The following is a 22463-nucleotide window of genomic DNA, read 5'->3' on the forward strand; positions in this document are numbered from 1 at the left end:
GCAGAGACAAAAGAAAAAAAGAAACAATGGGATTATCAATCATGAAGCGTCTCCAAACGCATTTCGACAAAGATGAACAAAGGTAAATAATTAGCTGTAACACTTGACAATATCATTTACAGCCATCAATGTAATGTGGGTATTGTAGCATGCAGGGACCAAGCCAATTGATCTTATAGCTGTGTTCAGTGGCTGTGGGAGATGTGAGCACCTGTCACAGTAATATTGGCGTATGATCTAAACTACTGTACTCAGCTGGGACTGACTCCAGGAGGAAATTAAAAAGTGGATTCTCACTGTCACGCTGTTTCATGACCAAGTTTAACCCTATTTACCCTCACAGGAGAAAATTACTGTGTAGCATATTATTGTTGTGTGTGCAAAAGGCCTAAAGTAGCATAAAGAAGAGAAACTAAACCTAAAATGTCGTGGATCGCATTTCATAAATATTACCCAGGAAGCCCCAACATGCCATCTGGGATGAGGGACTCACACCGGCATGGTAACCGCATCTTATGGCAAGGCTCCAGCTGAAATCAGAAATGCAAAGCAGGAGCACAGATACAAGGGCTACATGTGCAGAGGAGTGCCGCACAGCCAGAGCAGTAGATTTATTTGTAAACGAACGCCTGTGATGCCACTATCTGTTAAGCCCCTCAGTCAGCACAGCCTGCGTAATGTGAGGGGAAGTGTCACCCTGTCACCACCATGCCAGGGATCAGCCTGCTGTTTGTGTGTGCTGCGAACCAAGCCAAGCTTTGAGGAGGAGGAGGGGAGAAAATGACACAGAGGCTCTTTCATCTAATCCTTGTGGTGTAATTTGCACCTCAGTAAGTTTAATTGATGACTACTGATCAAATGCTTGCCTTTGAAAATAAAAATCTTTGGGATTGTTATTTTCCCCTTCAACCTGCAAAAAGAATTCTTAATGCACCTGATGAGAGGTTTCTAACTGATGGATCAGTTTTTTGAGAGTTTGAACTTTGATACAGTACATACAGCTGCTGCCAATATGGTGAGGAATTCATTTTATTCAACACAGTAAGTTTAGATTGGAACAAACTTCATTGAGCAAACTTGGATGGAGCAGACTTTTATTTCCACGGCACGCAGCAGCAGTAGCATGTGCACCTGGGCTCTGTGTGCGCTTCTTCCTCCAGAGAACCAACCTGAGCGTCAATGTCATTCAGACAAATGGATAGTGACAGGCCAAGCTTATCAGTGTCAACGTCAGGCTGCTCTCCGGGACTTTGATTCCGCACTTTTCCCACAGCTGAACAGAAGGCTGTGCTTTGCAAAACAAACCAACAAACAGGGAACCTGAAGAGTGTGATGAAAGAGTAAACAACATGGCCCCGTAACATGCCCCACAACCATGACACTTCCTAAGTAGGTTACCATGGAGGGTAACCCAATTTAACACGTGTGTCTGATTGTAGTCAGAACATGCTGAGAACTTCAGGAAGTTCACATCGCGGCGGCGGAGTGAGGCTGATGAAGATTGATCCGTCTCAGGACCTTGGCCTTGAAAAATCAAATGGGCCCAGCACTAATGCCCTTGCACGTGTACAAAGCAGTTCATTATCAAGAAAAATTATAGGGAGTCAATCTATTGATGTTGCTTAACTAATTGTAAAGCAGGGGATTCAAAAGCAGATGTTGCATTTCAAAGCAGTTGTGAGCAAGGAGACAGGTTATGATTTATGCTAAAATGTGTGGCTTCAAAGCGTCGAACGCGGCTTCTAAACAAATTGAACAAGTCAAGCGCTATTCACCCAGGACCAGGAGGGAGCCCAGCGCATGTAGATCAGAGGCGCACGGCTGCCGCTTGTAATATCACTCAGTGGAGGAGGGGTCCCACTGGGGGGAAGCAGCACACAGAGGCTAACACCGAGCACTGCTCGCACAGAAAGGAATTATGTACGAATGCAGCTGCAACACCTGCGCAGAGACTACACCCCCCCCATCCCCCTCCTCCCTCTGCTACCCTCCTGGAGCATCATCCACACAGGGGGGAGTGGAGAGGGGTGGGCAGCACCTTGAGACTTGACATCCTTTCTGTGGATGGCACAATTATTTGGGAGGAGATCGAAGAGTTGGTAGAAGATGCGAGGCCTATGTCAACATACTGATGCAATTTTAGTAAACACGGATAAAGCCGGGTTACTTGTTGGGAAGATTGGTGGATGGGGGGAGGCTTTAAAATGTGTTTATCACTGTTGTCTCCTGAACGAGGCAGGCTGTGTGAAGTGTGTTTGGGTAAACAGATGATAACTGACTGGACTAATCTCTGATTTTTCAGTGTGATCACAGGCCAGACAGTATAGAAATAGGAGAATTAAATAAGAGGGAATGATGGATAATAACCTGTATTTAAAATAGACAGATATGTAGAGGATTTAATATGTTTATTAATGATACACCGAGTGTGAAGTACTGCGAAGGATTGGTGTATCATCCTGAATTTTACACCACAGAAGTGTTCCTCCTTGTTGACGTTGCCATACATGTAGAAAGACAGACTGCGCGGACTTCTCTCATAAGTCATTTTTCCGTCTGTTTTCTTCTATTTGATGCAGCCTAAATTGGGACGGGAGAAACGAATTGCTAAATTTTTAATTAACTTCACAACATCTGCACTTGTGCTTTGAGAGAGCAGCGAGATTTCCTTTTAACCTATTCCAGCACATTTGCACACCAAGGTAAATCTTGATGCTGGCACTCTTACAGAAAGGAAGGGGGAAAAAAAAAAATCAAAAATGGAAATGAACTCTCACTTGTGTGTGCAGATCAAAGAGGCAGAATTATTCAACTTTTTGCCATTGCTTGATCTTCAAAAAAGAAGAGAGGAAAAAGTAGGGGAGATCTAGATGGATGAATCAGTTTGAGTTAGAATGTTCTTCGGTTGTTTTATGAGCTTTCGTTTTCTCATCTGGTGTGTTTATTTGTACATCAGGACTTAATGTCTCATCTCTGGGTTGTTTCATTGTGAAGGCAAAACAGGGAAATGCTCACGAGTTGCTTGGAATAAAAATGCCAAAGCATGCTTTAAAAACTCTCTTCATTATTTTTACTACTTCATCTTTTTTACGTCTTTAAGTTCTCCTGCCACGGGTATTTCTCTGAAAAAATACTCATAAAGACTGAATTAATCAAATAAAAAAGATTGGTACTTGTTTTAATACTTGAAACATATAACACAAACACAAAAAATACAACTAAGGGTTATGAATGACTTGAATAACTTGGTACATCATTATTTTTGCCCTTATGTAGAGCAGGTATTTATTTATTCAGACCAGTATTCACTCGGCATGTTGATGATGAGTTTCGTACATTTTCACTGTTAAAGGTGCAATGTGTAGTTTTGGAGAGGAAATACAAATCAGAACAAAAAGATCCTCATTGATTGACTTTCATTCCTAAACAATCTCTCATCGTTTTCATTACCACATAAACTGAATAAACAAACTGACCTTAAAGGACAACACGAGTTCATACTGCTTTATTTTGTAGCCAGAAAGCTGGCAGGGTCCGCCAAGTATAAACAAACAGTGTTTTGTGGACCTTATTTCCCTCTGAGCTTGTTTATTCAGTTAAGTAAAAAAATGAATATTTCTGAGCCTGTATTATAACTGCATTGGTATATTAAATATTAACAATAACAACAAATACATTAACAAATATACAAACATTTCTGAATTTTCCAAAACTGCATTGTGCCCCTTTAATATTACAGTAGTAACATTTACACACAACTCACTGAGAACGTTATTGCTTCAATGTGCACTTATGTACGCTGGAAAAAATACCACACCAGTAAGAAACAAAAACAATGAATATGAAAGGAGTTTCTTGCTTGTAACAAGTACATCTCACTGACATGTTACTGTCTAGGCCATTGTGTCTTATATTAAATGTAATGAGATATATTCACTAGAGATGAGTTAAAACATACGTGGTAAGATTTTGAGTTTTTGCAGTGTAATTTGGAAAAGCAGTTAAATTGCGTTGCATTCAATCAATAACATCAACAGATTCAGATGGATTCGGTCCAGTCTGTTCATCATTACTGATCCAACTATTCCTCCTTTGGAGGTAACATACAGTTCATGGCCGCCCCACTAGAGAGGGCTAGAGCGATGAAACAAAGGTAACTAGTACATACTGAAGACTTTCTGTTACAGGCCGTTACATGATCACATCTGCGCAGAGGGCAAATATTTACATCCACATGAACTGAACTGTAGATTTAAAAAAAGTAGACCGATCTACTATTTGCCTATCCACTTAAACATGACGCTTGCAGGTTTTGATACCTTCCCTCTGCTGCTACAGTCTTTCCTGTCAGGTCAGAAGTCTCTGAAATTGGAGCAGGTAGTCAGCTCAGCCCCCCCCAACCTCCTCCCCCGGTCACAGGCATCTGCACGGGCAGTCCTGACTGATGTGGGTGATATCACAGCACACCAAAGCTCCTCTTTTAACAAATCTCCCTTTGATACAGCACACACAATGGTGTGTCTATAGGAAACCCCCTTATTTCTCTCTCTCTCTCTCTCTCTCTCTCTGTGAGTGTGTGTGTGTGTGTGTGTGTGTGTGTGTGTGTGGCAGAGTCTCAACGTCAAAAGAAAAGGGCACAGCACTGTTACATGAGACAAAGGTGGTCCTGGATGAAGAGGGAAAAAACATCGGTGCATTTGCTTTATCGTATTTCTCCACAAGAGGACACTGCTCTCATACTGTATCTTCTCCAGGCCTCTTACTCTAGTCCTAGTGAACTGTAGCAAAATGTAGACATGTTGTAGTCCGTTAATTAAACTGGTTGGCTGTGTCTGTGTCTTTAGTTTATCTTTACTCAGTCTAAATGACAATTTTGTATAAAACTTTGACAGAACAGGGTCAATTTCAAGGACACAGTTGAAATTGAAATTGGGACAAATAACATACATGATACAGATCAATGCACTTATAAGTCTGCAAATGTTTTTCTGTTATGTGAAGATTCTATAGATGTTTTACAAAGAACAAACCATATAACTGAACAAGACACTGGGTCTGGTTTAACACTATTCAAAAATGTTTGCCTGAAAAGAAACGGCAGATTTTAACAACAACGTTGTGATGTAAGATTTTTTTGTAGATTTGGCAGATGGGAGGAAAGTGACCTTTAAGCTCTCTCGTGTTCTGTGTTCCCTCTCATATATTATTTACACAAAACATCTGTCAAAGTAAATGTGAGAACAAGAAGTTTGGCAACGCCTCTGGAGGCAAACTACATCTAATCGTAGGCTGATGTCTTAAAACACAACCTCTATCTGTTAGCTATGTGGGGACTAAAAAAATGATTCCTGTGTAAATAATATGTATCTGAATACAGCGCTTGACAACAAGGTGCTTTCAAGCTAATGTAAAGTCTATATCTAAAAACACACAACAAAGTCAAGCAAAGTTTCTGGGATCTTAAATCTGGCCTGTAATTACATACTTGACAGATATTGTACATTATGTATGAGTGTTAGACATCCAACTGGAGCCCTTTTTTAATTGATGTGATCCATGTTTTTCTGTTTGCCCTTGAGATTTGAGCACGTCATTGTTATGGTCTCTCATGGTGCATGCATGTGTTACACCTGGCTGCAATCAAATCAGCCCAGTTGCCAGAATAAAATCTTGGCATTGTACATTTTGTCTTGTTTTCTAACTCCACCAAACGTGTATATTATACTATTGTATTGTTGTGCCATCAGCCACACTTAGTCTACAGGCCATGTCAGTATAATGCACTTAATAATACCTTGACTTGCAGAGCTCAGGTTCCTCCAGATCACTTCTAACTATTCTTAACATATCTGTGTGGTCTTGTAGGCTAATGCACAGAAAATGTGTAGCGCTTTCATGCATCTATCAGTGTTTGCAGAGAGCTATTGACATGTTTAACAAAAAAGGGAGAAAAAAATCAGGAGAGTCTCAACATAGCCAGTGAGATGTGGGGAGGGGGGGAGCCCCCAGGCTCTTGGCTTTGTCTGCCTGCTGAGTGGGGCCATCAGATAACAGCCAGGACAATGGCGCTCCATTCTGAGGGCTCTCTAAAATGAGCAGGAAGCGGCGGTGAGCGCCTAGCGGAGGCTTCTGGTGGACTCCCTGGGGTCTGCTCAGCCCTGACGGAGCACGCCACCGCTGAATGGCTGGAGAGCATGAGAGGAAATGAGAAGCTAGTGGCCATCCAGCTGGAGCCAAGGGTGCCCTTTGATGCTGAATAAGTATGGATGGGAGCAAGGGAAAGGTGATAGTGAGGTAAGAGGAGAGGAGAGGAGAGGAGAGGTGAGGTGGTGGCAAAAGTAAAAGGATGTGATAAATGAGGAGAGGGGGAGAGTGAAGTATAACAAAAAAATAAGTATCAAATACCTCCAGGATTGCCATCATAAAATATTTAAGTTGATCTCGCAGGGTTAAAATGTGCAGGAACACACCGAACCCTGCTCAGGCGTGCACCTCACAGGAGCTCAAAGAAAACAAATAACAGACATTTTCCTCCTTTCTGAGAGAAGGCAAAAAAAGAACTACTGCCTAACAAAGCATCAGTTCCTTTTCCTACTTACTATTTACACAATGACATGACCTTCTTTCTTGTTTCACTTTTGTCGTCTGGCCTCATATGTATGTGCATGAGTGATGGCATGGCGTGGCAGGAAGGTGGTCTGGCACTGACCACCAGTACAGTTCTGAGCCCACGTCTCCCCGCCCTCCACCCGGCTGCTTTCAGACTGGTACGTGCTGTCGAGGGTGTTCTGGTGATGCAGCAGTCCTGTGAACCTCCCTTCAGCTCTCAGGCTGACGTCTGGAAAACTCAGTGTTGGAACAGAGTCGACAATGTACAGCTGAGTCATTGGGTCAGTGTACTGTAAACACCTTAAAGCTCATGCTCATTTTCAGGTTCCTAATTTTATTTTGCGTTACTACTAGAATAGGTTTACAAGCTTTAATGCTTAACAAACACATCAGTTTTCTTATACTGTCCGGTGCTGCAGCACTGTATTCCACCTCTGTCTGAAACGCTCTGTTTTAGCTCCTGTCTCTTTAAGGACCCCCCCTCCTGCACAGCCAGTCTGCTCTGATAGGTCAGGTCACACACGCCTGACCCAGCAACAAACGAGCTGCTGTGCTAAATTAATTCCTACCTGCCAAACTAGCTGCTAGGCAAAAACTAAGCAAATGTGTGACATTGTGAGTGTGATGTCACAAAGTCACGGAATTAAAGGCGGGACTACTGATGAGGTGTTTCAGGAGCAGTGTTATCTATGGGAGAGAGGAGCTTCTGTTGGTGTGAACTTTGACCTTTTTAAATTTACATGCAAAAGAACACTGCAAAGCAAATTTCGAGGTTTCGCCAATAAACAGATAGTCGATGTTACTCAACTGTACATTGTCAAATCTGCCCCAAACTTCGGTCTTTTGATAAGAGTACCGGCCTGAAGACATCAACATGCCAATATTCTGTTAAATTCACAGTGCCACCTAGTGGCTACAGGAAATAACTGAATGAAATGAATGAATTTAAGTACAGTGTACAGTGTTTTCAGTGTTGTGAGCAACATAAATTCCATTCCCCTGTACTGAGGAAGAACAAATGCAGAAATCTGAGCGATCAATACTTCAAAAACTGGATAAATTAAACTGAAACTACTTGCATTGCTAGATATCATTAGAGGTAAAACAGGAAATATGTTCAATTTTGGATTTTGGTTCTGTAATAGGCACAGACCTTGAGGATCACTGTGTTGGGCACACAAAAAACTTGCTAAGTCAACACTTTTGGCCTACGAACACAACACACCTGCCCTGAACTCTTGTGAGTTGAACCTGGCTGCACTGGTGATTCTCAAGGACGCACTTCATCGGAGTCCCACGCACAAGAAAAAATACTGGAGTGGATGGTACTGGATCCACTATACTGGATCAACGCAAAATCCCAATGCCCTCAAGCTCCAACCAAATTTCACAGTCTGGATATTTGGTTTTATGCAGATAATTTTAGTAAACATCCAGAAAACATATATCACCACACTTTTAGATCTTTCCTCTGTTTTTTTCACCCCATTTTTTTGTGTATTACATCTGGGACTAATAATTCTTTTAAATTTACAGTAGGGTGTTGCCTTAGGCCTTCGAATGACAGCACAACACAACACAGGGAAATGTTTCATGCTCTGTAAGTACTCTACAACTGAAAGTGAATCTAGTGTTGACAGAAGTGTTGAGATGAAGCAGACAATGCAGCAGCGGCTCTTTCAATGTGGTTCAAGGCTGTGTCGCCGTTGTGTACTTGAGCTGCACAATGCTTTGGCATGGGCTAGGAAGTGACACATCCCTTAACCAGACTCTCCCTCGGTGGGTCAAAACAGCTCCCCTACATGGGTCAGTAAATCTAATTGTTACTCTGGAAGTGATAAAAAACTGTGGAGAATAACTGCTTTAGCGTGATGGCAGCTTTTATACAAAGAATAACACCATATGTCTCATCACTTTCTTGAGGGAGAGATTGTGTGTTAGCGAGAGGGGCAGCGGTGACTGTCAGGCTACGTTCAGACCTGGTATTAACATCCATCCCGAGTGATCCGATCACAAGTGGACAGCTTTAAGCACAGGTGTGAACACCTCCAAAACACATTTGAGACCTGATCACTCAGAACCCATTCGGAGGTGGTCTACAACGCAGGTGACCACATTCCTCTAGCAGTGTGCGGGGCCACACTGAAGGACTGCCTACAAAACTGACATCCTCTGTTTTATGTGGTTCACTGTATTGTAAATTACACGTTTGGGCTCTCTTAACTTGCTAATGTTAGCAGCAAATGTTTGTGAACACACTTTCTTTCAACCTATCCAACCATTAAAGTAGTAACAATATCCTCAGACTGACTTGAGAGTGGTTGCGTTCTGCATCAAATACAATACATTAAGTTGTTTCTTTTCTTGTATAAAGTCTTGTTTTGATGCAGCGTCGCTCTACTAGCCTGTCAGCATCCATGGCTGAATTGTGTTTGCATGTAGCAGCTGTTTGAACATACTGTTTTTAACTGAATTCACCATTTAAACTAAATTTATGAAATAAGACATTGTATTGATGCTAAACATGCTATATTTTAACATAAAGTGGAGTTAACAGTAACAATATAAGTAATGTCCCCAGACCTCCTATAAAAAATGCTCTATTTAGTGAGTTGTTGAGTTGAAACCGTATAAACATTGTGAAACTCTTTCTATGACAAATTCTTAATTATTTGGACCTTCTTGTAAATTCGGCAAATGTTATACATTAAGAAATTTCTTTCCATGTGTAAAAAGCACTGTGTCCGTTTGTCCCAGCGATATACATCTTTATCTGCATATAGAGCAGGGAAGTGGGATCTGATCAAAAGCAATGACTCGAGACGCATATTAATGCCAGTTGTGAACTGACGGACTTAGAGCTTTCCACTTGTGATTGAATCACCCAAGCTGGATGTTAATACCAGGTCTGAACAAGGCCTCAGACAGAAATAAAAGTGTTTTGTTTTTTCATTTGTGCTGCCATATCCTGACATGGGACAACAGGACAGTGACTATCTGCAAGGAAAGGAAGGTCAGATGGGAATCCCGGTCTCACCTTTTGTTCTCTTCAAATGATAGACAAGCTGCTTAGGCAAGGTGTTGACCTTTGTATTGTCTGCTTTGGTATGGTTGGTTGCCAACAAGAGCAGAAGAGACACTTCCTTAACCAGCAGCACACCAAACAAAAACTGTACATACCTCCCCTTCTGCTTGAACACGTGGAAATGGCAGAATGACCACGTGACGCAGGTTAAATCACACTACGTCCTTAAACGTCATGTTTGTTGTTACCTTAATGAGAACATTAAACTTAATTGCGGAGGATGCTTTGAGAGCGCGCGCTCAGGTTCCTTAGGGAGTCAGTGGATGTAGGCGGCTGCTGCCTTACCCGCCCAGGAGATGGACGACCCAGATGCTTGATGAATGGACATGGCTCGTGTAGGTGTGGTGGAGGTCAGGAGACGTTCATCAAGAGTGAACAGGAAATCAGCAACTCACTCCGAATGCTACTGGAGTCACGCGAAACTGAAACACTGAAAACCTTCAAGCTTTACAATCATGGCCTCTGAAGTATAAGCTGTATGAATATGAACATGGGAGGGAAAGTCTCCATAGATTTTTTAGTATGCCGCCCTGGGAAATCAAGGCATGGCTAATTACAAGTACAGTCAAGAACAGAAGATCTATTAGAGATAAGAATTGTTTGACATTGGCTATACAATGCAACATTTGTTTGATTATTGTATTGCTCCCAACAAGCTACCATAAAATATTCACTTCTCAATGCACATCAAAGGGCTGCATGACAAATTCCTGGGTTGTGTTCGGCTCTTAACCCCTGCAGGAACTTTGTATGGCGTGAGTGACAAATTGCAACAAATTCATGGGCCGACAGGAAGAATTCTTCAGAGAGACATGATTCAAGAGGTCAGACAATGTAAATACCTCAACAGCACGAGGAGAGGCACTAATGGATGGAGAGGAGCAGCGAACGGAAAGGGATGGGAGAGGTAAGGAGACAGAGACACGGGGAGAGGTTCGGCTGCCAGCAGTCAGCCTCATAGACAAGGTCATTTCCAAAGTAACATGCCATGGGGGGTCGAGACAAGCATCCCATAAAGCAGATAAAGAACAATAGCAGGAACTATAGGCCACAAAATGACTGGAGCCTCTCCCTGAACGAGAATAATAGAAAGACCCTCTAAGATCAGGACACACACTCAGCATGAAGGAGACAGTGTGGATGAGATATTTTTGTAATGTGATTAATGCTAATGCAACAAGGCGGAGTGGAATCATGAGGCATGCTGACATAACTATACGGCCATCAAAAGTGTGTTCTTACATAACACTGCATAAGTGCTTTTAATGAGTCTAGATAATTTCTTGTCTTGTAGGAAACTGCTGCACTTCAGAAACATCAACAACGCTGAAAATGGAAACGACATACGATAGAGTAAAAATATTCATATTCGTCTACTGCCACATATTTTGACGGGATCTTATCCACGAATTTCCTCTGGAGGTCACTGGGGAAACGGTTGTGGGTGATACTTCAAGTGCTGCGTGAAACGAGCGTAACTACCAAAGGATCATGACGTACGAACTAGTGGCACTCTCAAGGCTTTAGAAGTATTAGCTAAGAAGGCCAAGCAATAATAATTGTATTAGTAGTTTTCACTCGATAATGTCACTCACCTAGAGTGTCATGAATGAATGACAAGTCGTACCAATCGCTCTCAGCAAGAGGATTAGCGCCCTGTTGCCATGGCAAATGTCAGTTCTGGTTAAGTGACAGGACGTGCCAGAAGTCGCGAACGTATCATGGTGGCTAGGAATAATAAAAGCATGGCAGCTAGTAGCTACAGTCAAAGAAGGCTGTAGCAAAGAGTATCAGGTCCAGTACGGTAAGCAGCAGTAAGCTGTTCAGCTGCCCCCTATAGTTTTGGAGCCACCTTTGAATTCTGGCTATTTCTTACCCCCAGATTCAATGGGGGTTCTCTGCTGCATTAAAGGTACAGTCAAGGACAGAGCAGATCCAGCCAGACAGGAAGTCAGACAGTGGAACAGCATAGTGCATCTGGTACTTTTTCTAAATTAAACACCCTGTGGCGACTCGGGATCTACAGCACAACAAAGTCGGAAATATTAAAAATAAACACACTTAAAACAGACAAAAAACCGAAACGATTTAACTATGTAGCCTCAGTAGAAGCACAAAAATAATGGAATAATAACAAAACATACAATCTGAGCAAGTCAATAATATCGGGCAGGCATGACGCTCCGCTTCTGAAACTCTCCCTGTGGGATATGTAGCCGCGTGGAGTACAGAACAACACGGCGTCACATATGCCAGGTAACAGACGTGCCCAGTGGAATCAAGGGGTTACAAATGCACCTTTGGAAGAAAAATAGTCATATCATTAGGCAATTTTTCCGTCCACATACGGTGTTGATACCCTGTTTGTTGTGGTTGTTAAGGTCACTGAATGCACATTGATTTGTTTCAATGATACACACTTGTTGTGCCACTCAGGTATTCGCATTTTCATTGTTTATACTTATAAGGAGCTGTCTGTGTTATGATGGAGCAGACGGGTTTTGTCTAGTTTGGGGTTAACACTCCATATCCTTTTCCATTCATTGTTCCTTTTACCACAGATTAATATCTTGTTTAAACAGCCTGCAGACACACAACGCCGTCGGTATGTTCATAAATCCTCTGGAGCTGATCAACACAATGGCCCACATTCCTGGCATTTAAAGTCCCTTATATCACTGTGTCTCCTCTCCACCAGAGACACAGCAATTCTAGGAATATGACACTGGAACAAAAACAACTCTTGACACGTGTGTTTATTTCATTTAGCTTGAAACACTAGTGACAAAGAGACACATCACACTGTAGGGGGTGTCCATCCAGTGCTTTACCTTTGTATCGCATCACTGGACCTCTCACCTACACCCTGTTTGACTCCAGTTACATATTTAGCAATGTTTTCTCTTTCATAGAATAACAAAAGCATGGGCACAATTTCACTCAACATTAGCCCTTGTTTTCCTTTTTTAAATTTAGAATCAATAATTACTTCATTAATGAGGAAGAAATGGAGACATTTATCAGGGTGAAATCATTTGACCCGACTCCAGCATTGTCGCTGTATGTGGGATTACAAACACTCGCTGCTAATTAAAACTTCCTCTGGGCTGATGCGGTGACACGCCGTATAAAAACACAAATGATTTCATATCCATAACATTAAAGCTGCACTAATAAAGATTTTTACACTAACAATGAATCAAATAACTATGTGTAATATGTCAGAGATCTCTGGCAGTGATGAACTCAGTTATGATTCAACTCTGCTGCTCTAGAGCAAATAAGTACAAAAAAAAAATAAAGAGAGAAAACAGATAAACTGACTGTACGCTATTTAGTGTTTTGTACGTTTTTTTTCTTAGTTTTTTTTTTTTACAGAATATAGACAATATTATAGGGCAGTGCTATACAGACAGCAATATTCCTGCCTTGAACAGGCAGCAATTAAATGGGTAAAAGTCAAATGTCTTGCAAGTTAGAGACAGATGTACATTTCTGGAGCAGGTAGAGACCAAAAACAGAGCTACAGGACGGTAACATCTGTTCAGATCAAACCTGTTGGTAGGCTGAATTTGGACCGCGGGCCCCACTTAGGGCAGCCGTAGCCTCTCAAACCCAGTGTAATTGTAAACTTATCAACATGTGAGTTACATAGTCAATAATAATAAACCTGTAACTTGTCTGTAGCTGACGTTTGTATTAGCCTGGTATGTCTCCCGGTGTTACATTAGCCAAGTTACCCGACCATTTTTATGGTGACTAACCTATGTGGTTCCATATTTAGGAGATTAACAACGTTTGATGCAATCCAGCATCATTTTGATTCCATAGACGTTGCATCTTCAGATTTTTGTTGTTGTCTGGGTCTTGTGTAAAGTTATTATAGCCAAAGATTTGCTCGCAATGTTGTTGTTGCTGGAGCACAGTCATCTGTAGCCAGATGCGTAAGGTTTTGTGTGATTGATAAGGGAGGGAATTACTTTATTTTCTTGTTGTTGATGTGCCAAAAATAAAAACAAATAAGAACGTTTACCAAGTCCAAGTTGAGTCTTAGTCTTAGTCTCCAGTCAACATCTCTGCATGGAAGTGTATACAAGAAACATCCACGCCAACGTATCCAAGTGATCCCAGACATATTCGCCAATGTGCATCCTGTAGAAATCATAAGTGGCATTACAGCTTAAACATAAAGGTTTGAAATAAAAAGTTTTTGCTGATTCGACCTTTAAAAGGCATCAGATGTTATATAATATATTCCAGTTGTATTCATCAGCTCTTCGTTCACGTTACGGCTGGATGGTCGATGACATTTTCACCTCGTAAAGCAACAAGGTAAAACATCTTCACAAATGCAACGATAGATGCTTGATCTTCGCTGCCGATTTGAACGTGCAGTACTGTGCATTTTTAAACTTTCTTGCCAAGGTCTTAGCCCATTCAAGCAAAAGTCCCAGGGTGTTGTCCTGTGCAACAATAGAAAACTGGCATTGCCTGCACTTCCTCACGTAGCCTTATGGGATGGGAGTCGTCATTCATGAGATGGGAGAGGTTTATTCACAGCACCCAGTGCTAAGGATAAATTCTCCGTTTCCTTTGTTTTTATATTCACCAGACTCAGAACCTCTCTTGAGATCGTCATTTCCTTCTGCCTCTTAGTCACCCACACTCAAAGACGGTTTCTTAATCACGTTTAAGCTTCCAAGCTACATTAGGCAAATAATATGTTACAGCCAGTAGACACACATATCCTGTCTTATCTTGTATTTATCCAAAGCTCCCTTGTATTCACTCCTGTCCGAAAGAGAACAACATCTCCCTCATCTGATCAGAGTCAAGGTGTGGTTTGATCCATGAACCAGGCTGCCATGTGTGATTGAGTTTCACAGGGGTCTCATGGGTGCCAGACTCTTTTCCTTATGGCTACACAGTTTAAACACCCACCCATTACAGACATCCATCCTTCTCGGAAATGAACTCCTCGCTAACAGACATGGTTTGAGGTTACACCTCAGCTCCGCCAACAATGCGACTTTGATCTGTGTGGGCGTTTCACAGTGGTATACATTGTATGACTTAATTGCGCCTCCTCTGAGCTTGTACCTCCTGCATGGCTCTCTGGAGGACATGAGGGAGCACAGGGCTGTGCAGTGCAAAGGGTGGTGTGTGTGTGTGTGTGTGTGTTTGGAGGGAGGGGTTGTGTGTGACTGAAAAACCCTTTTAGCAGTAGGACCCTGAGGATTTCTGGGGGCCAAACAATGAAACAGCACACCTTTACGTTGACTGAGGCAGGACAAAGATGTGAAAAAAGTTGTTCAACACTGCAACAAAAAAGGTTGAGCCATGTCATTGGCTGAGGGGCATCTGACAGGAAAATGCAATGGCTCAAGAGGTCAGGGCAGAGTCTGCTATAAATGTATTGCAACAGACAACACCTTTACTGACTCGAGAGCAGCGGGTGCACGGTGAGCTCTCATCAGAGACATCATGAGCGCTTCTGTGGCCGTGTACAGGAACATTTACACCGAGGACCGCTTCAAGCAGGCCTACGGCTCCGATCAAGACAGCAGCGGGAGTTCACCGCTCCGGGAGAAGCTCGCCGGGAGGTGCAGGTGTTCGAGGCGAGCTTGCCTTCACCTGTTGAGGCAGAGGGTGCCCATCTTCAGCTGGCTGCCCAGATACAGACCAAAGAAATGGATTTTAGGAGATACTATCGCGGGACTGACAGTTGGTATTCTTCACATCCCGCAGGGTGAGTAAACAAACCATCTGGCTCAAAGTATAACTGATCTCAGGCTGTCAGTCACACAAAAGCTCGTTTTATCTAACGTTGATTGTATTTATTCAACTATTTCATTTTGATTTTAACAACTGCAATGACATATGTGTTATACAATAATAATTATCAGTGCTGTAAAAAGTGTTACTTGAGTAAAAGTGAAGGATTTGTGTTAAAATGTTACTTTGGTAAAGGTGAGAGTCAGACATACAAATAGTACTCGAGTAAAAGTCTTAAAGTAACTGATATTAAACATAGTTCAGTATCAAAAGTAATTTTCTTGCAATAATTTAACTTGAGTATCAGAATTGCAAGAAAAAATAAATAAATTGTACATTTAATTACACATGCACATTTATACTGTACACCATGAGTTGACCAGTTATCTTACAGGAACCAGTTTTTTCTCCTGATCTTAATCAGTGTTTCTTATTTTTAATCATCTTGCCGATTAAATAAACAAATGTATAAAACAATGCCTTACTTTGGCTCTGATGCAGCATGTAATCTGCAGAGTAAATTGTAACTTCGATTAAAACTGGTGAGTAAAAAGTACATTTGCCACCACAATGAAGTGGAGTGGAAGTATAAAGAAGCAGAAAATGGAAATACCTACAAATACAAATACAAATACCTTAAAAGTATGCTTAAGTACAGCACTTGAGTAAATGTACTTAGTTACATTCCATCACTGACAATTATTGATAATATTATAATAATTCATGTTGATAATTATGCCAAGAATTTGAGCTAGTATTGCAAGGTTAGGATACGTGTTTTTAATTTGATCATAAAACCAAAAAAATGGCACCAGCTGTAAGTCTAAACTGTCACATTTTACATTTCAGTTATCACTGTTAACTTTGCATGCCTCAGCCTTATGACTCTACAAAAGGACACATTTTACATTCTGAACCTAGATCAGGAATAACATGTTGGTAATAAAACCTTTTTTCTTTTTCAATGTCCTTCCCTAAACAGGCATGGCCTTTGCTTTACTCACATCCGTGGCACCGATATTTGGCCTTTACACGTCCTTCTTCCCTGTGGTCCTCTATATGTTTTTTGGCACAGGTCGACACGTGTCCACAGGTAAGTCCACACAACATCTATTGTCATAAGGACATCATCTCATGCACACATCTTTAGCTCAATGCCAAGTGTCAGTTATCATGTTTTGTACTCAGATGACGCTTCTGCTCTCAGGTACCTTTGCTGTGGTGAGTCTGATGACGGGCTCTGTGGTGGAGCAGCTGGTTCCCACTCCTCTGGAGATGAACTCCAGTTCGTCTGATGCAGCCGAGTTTGAGGCCCAGAGGATTGGAGTGGCCTCAGCTGTAGCACTCCTCTCAGGAATTATTATGGTAAGACAGAAGAAGTTGGGACGCTGTGTAAAACATGAAACATAGTCCTGTTTTCAATTCTTTTTGACATACACTCAATTGAAAACAATGCAAAGACGATATATTTAGAGTTTTACCTCATTAACTATGGATTTTGGAAACGTATGCTCATTTTGAATTTGATGCCAGTGGTGTTGTGATAATGCACTCAAGACCCACAGACTTAATTCACAAACACAGCTCATCATTTTATGTTAATCTCTTATCCACCAGCTCTGCATGTTCGGTCTTCAGCTGGGCTTCCTCTCCACCTATCTGTCAGAGCCAATCGTGAAGGCTTTCACCAGTGCTGCTGCCTTCCATGTTACCGTCTCACAGCTGCAAAGCATGCTGGGGCTGCGGCTTCCTCGCCAAACTGGGACCTTCTCCCTCTTCAAGGTAAGCAGCGTTTCATAATGATATCTTGATGGCCTAATACGACATGCTATTACTTGAGCATTTGATGACTGACTTGTGCGTTCAGACTCTAGCGTCAGTGATGGAGAACCTGCCTCACACCAACATGGCGGAGCTGCTGATCTCCATGGTGTGTTTGGTCGTCCTGGTGCCAGTGAAAGAAATCAACATGCGTTACCGGCAGCGCCTGCGGACACCTATCCCTGTGGAGATCCTCACGGTCGGTCACCTGGATTCATGAATGTTATATTTGATACATTTAAAATATAATGAACGGGTTATAACTTATGGTTTTATACTTCGTTCTTCAGGTGATCATTGCTACAGGGGTGGCATACGCCTCCTCGCTGGATTCTACTTACAACATTGAGATAGTTGGCCACATCCCAGCTGGGTAATTGTTGTAGATATGAATAAAAACCCTCAAAACACTGATGAGTTCTGGAGCTTCCCGTAGTTTGATTTTTAATTCTCCTATCCCCAGATTCCCGAGGCCAAAGATGCCTGCCTTGCACACGTTCCCTGAAATCGCTGGAGACACAGTGGCCATCACATTTGTTGGTTACGCTGTGTCGGTCTCACTGGCGATGATCTATGCTGATAAACATGGATATTCAATACATCCCAACCAGGTAAAATGTGAGACTGTTGACTGACTGAATGCACAGCTGCTTCTTGAAAAGTTAGATTCTCACCGATCTGTTCTTTTATTTTCATGAATGCTTCTTGACTTACAGTGTTTTTTGTGAAATTTGCGGCAATAAAAACCTTCTTGGCAACAAACCCGATTGTGACTCTGATGAACTATCTGTATCGAACCTGTGTTTGATTTCAGGAGCTGCTGGCTCATGGTGTCTCCAACACAGTGTCCTCTTTCTTCACCTGCTTCCCCAGCTCAGCCACTCTAGCCACCACTAACATACTGGAGAGTGCTGGAGGACACACGCAGGTAGTGTCCATGATATACAGTAACTTCTGTGCATCCTCTGTGGCATCATACTCACAAACCACTACTATGCTCGTTGTATTTGTTTAAATGTAAGCAGAAAGGTCGCTCACAAATTGATGACAGGTCCTTGAATGTAAGGGCAAACTCCAACAACTATCAAAACAGGCCTATTTATTCAAGTATGATCGACAAAGAAATACAAAATGCTGATTTTCCATTAGTGCTGAATAATTAATCAAAATATTAGTAAAATCGCAATATAGCCAAATTGCAGAAGCTCATTTTTTGATAAAGGTGAATTGTCTGACAAAACAGCAATATAATTGCTCTTGTGCTGCAGAGATGGCCTTCAAACCTTCTTCTTTAGATTTAGAATTAAAATTTATTTGGTACAGATCCCAACAAATCACACACACAAGTCACAACATCAAGATTTTACTTGTACGTTTTAGTCAAAATGTAGATTGTGATGCAAAAATGAGCATTCTGACTTTTTTAACCACATTGTGCAGCCCATCTATAACTATTTTTTTAATTATATATGTGTTTACATACATAATCTCTAATCCACGAGTGTTGTTTGTGTTCCTGCAGCTCTCCGGCCTGTTCACTAGTCTCGTTGTCCTGATCGTCCTGCTGCTGATTGGACCACTGTTCTACTTCCTACCAAAGGTGCCTGAACAGTATATGTGTGTATCTCTATAAAACCCAGCAGAGAGTAAGAGAGAAGAAAAGTGCACTCATCTCATCCTTTATCTCTCTACCCAGGCAGTGCTGGCATGCATCAATGTTACCAGCCTCAGGCAGATGTTCTTGCAGTTCCAGGACTTACCTGAGCTGTGGAGAATCAGCAGGATTGACTTTGTAAGGCCATTTATTGGTATGGCAGGATTGAAGTGAAGGTAGCAGATGTGTCATCCTGTCATGACAGTGTGTTGCTGTGCTGTGTTTTTCTGTAGATGGTTTGGGTGGTAACCTGGCTGTCTGTAGTGGTTCTTAACGTGGACCTTGGCCTCGCCATCGGGGTGGTGTTCTCCATGATGACCGTCATCTGTCGCACACAAAGGTACATTTTTGATTCCCCCGCACAAATATTAGTGTGCATTCATGCCAAATTCTCTATTGTGAGAAAGACCATGACAATGTGAGAGTTTAAACATGAACTGAGAGAATCATACTTACAATATCTGAAGCAAGATGAAAGAACATTGAGAGTTTTATATCTGTACTAGAGAAAGAGAGAATCACTTCAGGCTATATAATGTGTTTAATTAAAACTGGTGTCCCATTGTTCAACAGGGCTGGTTGTTCAGTGCTCGGTCGGGCCAGCAACACAGAAATTTACAGACCTCTGGAGAACCACAGCAAGGTGAGAGGACGCTCTTACTGCTTAATATTTGCATTGCATTGCACACTGGGTTTTGACCTTAAACTTGAGGGACATAAAAAGTTTCTGAATCTCAGAGACGATGCAGCCAATCCTGAAATGAAGCTGAGACAATCCTGTTTTCCTTTCAGTGCTATGAGGTGCCTGGAGTGAAGATCCTGACTTACAATGGGCCTATTTATTATGGCAACCGCAACTTCTTCAGGGAAGAGATGAGCAGGCTGTTGGGCCTGACGCCAGAGAAGATCCGCAGCCGGGAGAAGGCCAGGAAAGCCCTGGAGAAACGGGAGAGAGAGGCCACCGTCAACACTGTGGTACGTCTAATACTATCCCTGAGTTAGAGCATACAGTTCACTCTGCAAAATCCAATCTAACTTTCTTCTGCCTCTGTCGTTCTTTAGGAGAGAGGCATTGCAAACACATCGTTTTCTTCCGAAAATGAGTTCTTTAAATCTGGTAAGTAATGAAATGTTTTGGAGGTTCAGTGTGGATGATATTAAATATGCATATGCTTCCAAAACATAATAAGGACATCTACACATCGGTGTTTACATATTTTTTTAGACCTTATTTATTGTTATTAAGTGTTAAACACACAAAAACACATATAGAACAAGATAAGTAGGTAAATAAATAGAATAGAATAAAGATAAAGCAACAAGAAAGGAGTTAATGCAGCAAACTCTACAAAGTTTACATGCCCAATTTCATTCTAATATACTACATTTTTTTATTTAGAATTGAAATAATGGCATTGGAGTTCAGAATGTAAAGTAAAAAGATTAAATTCTCATTCCCAGGGATAATTAACCAATACCATTGTCCTATAGCGAGATTTACATCAGGGGTTCCCTTGCAATCCTCACACATATCAAATCTTAAACACTCTGTGTCTGTTTACATGTTTGTGCTGCAGATAATTTTAAGGAAATCTTTCCTTTAATTTCCTTACTTCTCTTCTCTAGAAACATCTGAGAGTGAAGTTCAGGCCGTGTTAATCGACTGCAGCAGCGTGATATTTGTTGACGTTGCTGGAGCAAGACTCTTTACACAGGTCAGTCTGCTAAAGCAAGACATTATGCTTCAATTATCATTGTATACGGTTCTGTTAGTTTCATCCTGCTTGGTTTGTTTGTTATTTTGCAGATGTGTACTGAATGCCAGAAAGCTGGAGTTCACGTGTATTTGGCAAACTGCAATGGTAAGGCTTGTGTATCCGAATGATTCTTCTCCTAATGTCTCATCTGCTATTATTTTCTCACAGAAAAATCTGTAATTTGTCAGGGAATTCAGGGAATTCTGATCATTGATTTCTATCCCTGCAGAGAGCGTCCTGAAGATCCTCACATCAAGCGGTCTGATGAACTACATGAACCCTCAACATATTTTCGTCACTGTGCATGATGCCGTGACGTACATTCAACAGCAGAAGGTAAAATAGAGATGTTCAAAAATATTATATAATAATATATAAAAAGTTGTAATTTCTAGAGATTATTGTAAACAAATGATGATCCTGACATCGTCTGCCGTAGGAAAAACCTCCGGAGAACACCACGACTGTTTGGGTATGAGGCAGGAGGACAGCGATGAGTCAAGCTCCCATCAGCCAAGTGTGTGGCACTAGGACATTAGACCTGAGTGTCAGGTGTTCAGCAGCGCTCCAGCAGTTGGTCCAGACTCCGTGAAGCAGTAGCCTGTTGTAGCACCATGACATGAATTATAATAGTTAATACATTACAGTGTTATCAGTTTTCTCACAAGATTGTCTCCCCACAACAGACAAGCTCATCATATATATATATATAGTGTAAAAAATATGTGTTTTCATTACTTTTGACTATAAAACTGTATGTGACAGATATTATTTTGTTTAATAGTTGTCATATATGCTGGAATATTACCATAGTAATATTTATTTAGTTTTTGTTTGTTGTCTGCAATACAGGTAAATATAAAGTGCACTGAAAATACTTTGTATATTTATATCTTTTGAAATATGTGTTTGAATATGCAACTGTGTACAGTAAATGCCCACCTGCCTTTAAAATGTTTTGTCCTTTAGCTCCAGAGAGACTGCACATAATGTTTTGTGAATGACTGTTGTGTGTGTCGGCAGCTGTGCCATCCAGTGGCTGTTTTGACAATAAATGCATCTCCAAAAACAGAACTTGAGTCGTGAACTTGAATCAAAACTAAATTTAACAAAATGTCAGAGCAAATTGGGTCAGAGGTGTCTGCATCAATACCTACCCCGGGTTGCCATGGTTATTAAGTATGAATATGAATACATTTGAGGGAGAAACACAGTATGGAATGTGAAGCACGCCACTCTGTCAGACTTTGATGAGAGGAGAAGAGCAGTCTTTGTGTTTGGTGAGGAACTGAAGAGCTGTGTGTCTGCACTGAGATATGATTAAAAATGAAGAAAGGATTCAAATGAGAGGCAAAGGAAGGAGTAAAATTGGAAAAGTAAGAGCACAGGTCGTCAGTCCTGCTGAATTCTGGCTCATTCAATATGTAACACTCACTCTTTACTGGCATCAGCTGATGTTTGTTTTCCTAAAACATACTTGCTATTATATTAGATGAAACTTTTTGATGCCGCTTTCTACAGAGAAAAAAAGAGTTTGAACCTTATATAACAAGTCTGACAAAATCTGTTTTAAGATGTTTCAGGTTTGTTTTACCAGGTGCTGTAAATGCCATTACATTAATTCAAAGTGGTGTCTTACCTCCCCAACACGCTGCCCTCTGCTGTCCGACCCTCACACATCTTCCTCCCACGGCTCCTCCTGCTACCTTGACCTGATAAAACTATACCTAGTGTGAGTTCAAAACCAGGACAAAAAACCTAA

General features: G+C 41.4%; 1 protein-coding gene across 1 annotated transcript; it reads left to right on the forward strand.

The window, feature by feature from the left end:
- Nucleotides 1-15132: 15132 nt before the first annotated feature.
- On the forward strand, nucleotides 15133-21745 carry slc26a10 (solute carrier family 26 member 10). The gene is made up of 18 exons (XM_084365620.1): nucleotides 15133-15443; nucleotides 16452-16562; nucleotides 16677-16834; nucleotides 17087-17251; nucleotides 17337-17489; nucleotides 17581-17663; nucleotides 17754-17901; nucleotides 18105-18218; nucleotides 18813-18890; nucleotides 18987-19082; nucleotides 19178-19284; nucleotides 19518-19587; nucleotides 19737-19919; nucleotides 20007-20061; nucleotides 20571-20659; nucleotides 20752-20806; nucleotides 20931-21037; nucleotides 21141-21745. The coding sequence occupies exons 1-18, from the start codon at nucleotides 15179-15181 to the stop codon at nucleotides 21177-21179; spliced, it is 2076 nt and encodes a 691-aa protein (XP_084221746.1). The 5' UTR covers nucleotides 15133-15178; the 3' UTR covers nucleotides 21180-21745.
- Nucleotides 21746-22463: the final 718 nt, after the last annotated feature.

The sequence above is a fragment of the Pagrus pagrus genome, assembly GCF_965226575.1.
Source record: "Pagrus pagrus genome assembly, chromosome: 11".
Classification (NCBI taxonomy): Eukaryota; Metazoa; Chordata; class Actinopteri; order Spariformes; family Sparidae; genus Pagrus; species Pagrus pagrus.

Coding starts and splice junctions, on each gene's coding strand:
- slc26a10 (XM_084365620.1), top strand. CDS start 15,179: ATGAGCGCTTCTGTGGCCGTGTACAGGAACATTTACACCGAGGACCGC. Junction 17,252..17,336: donor GGACCTTCTCCCTCTTCAAG/GTAAGCAGCGTT, acceptor TTGTGCGTTCAG/ACTCTAGCGTCAGTGATGGA. Junction 17,490..17,580: donor TCCCTGTGGAGATCCTCACG/GTCGGTCACCTG, acceptor TTCGTTCTTCAG/GTGATCATTGCTACAGGGGT.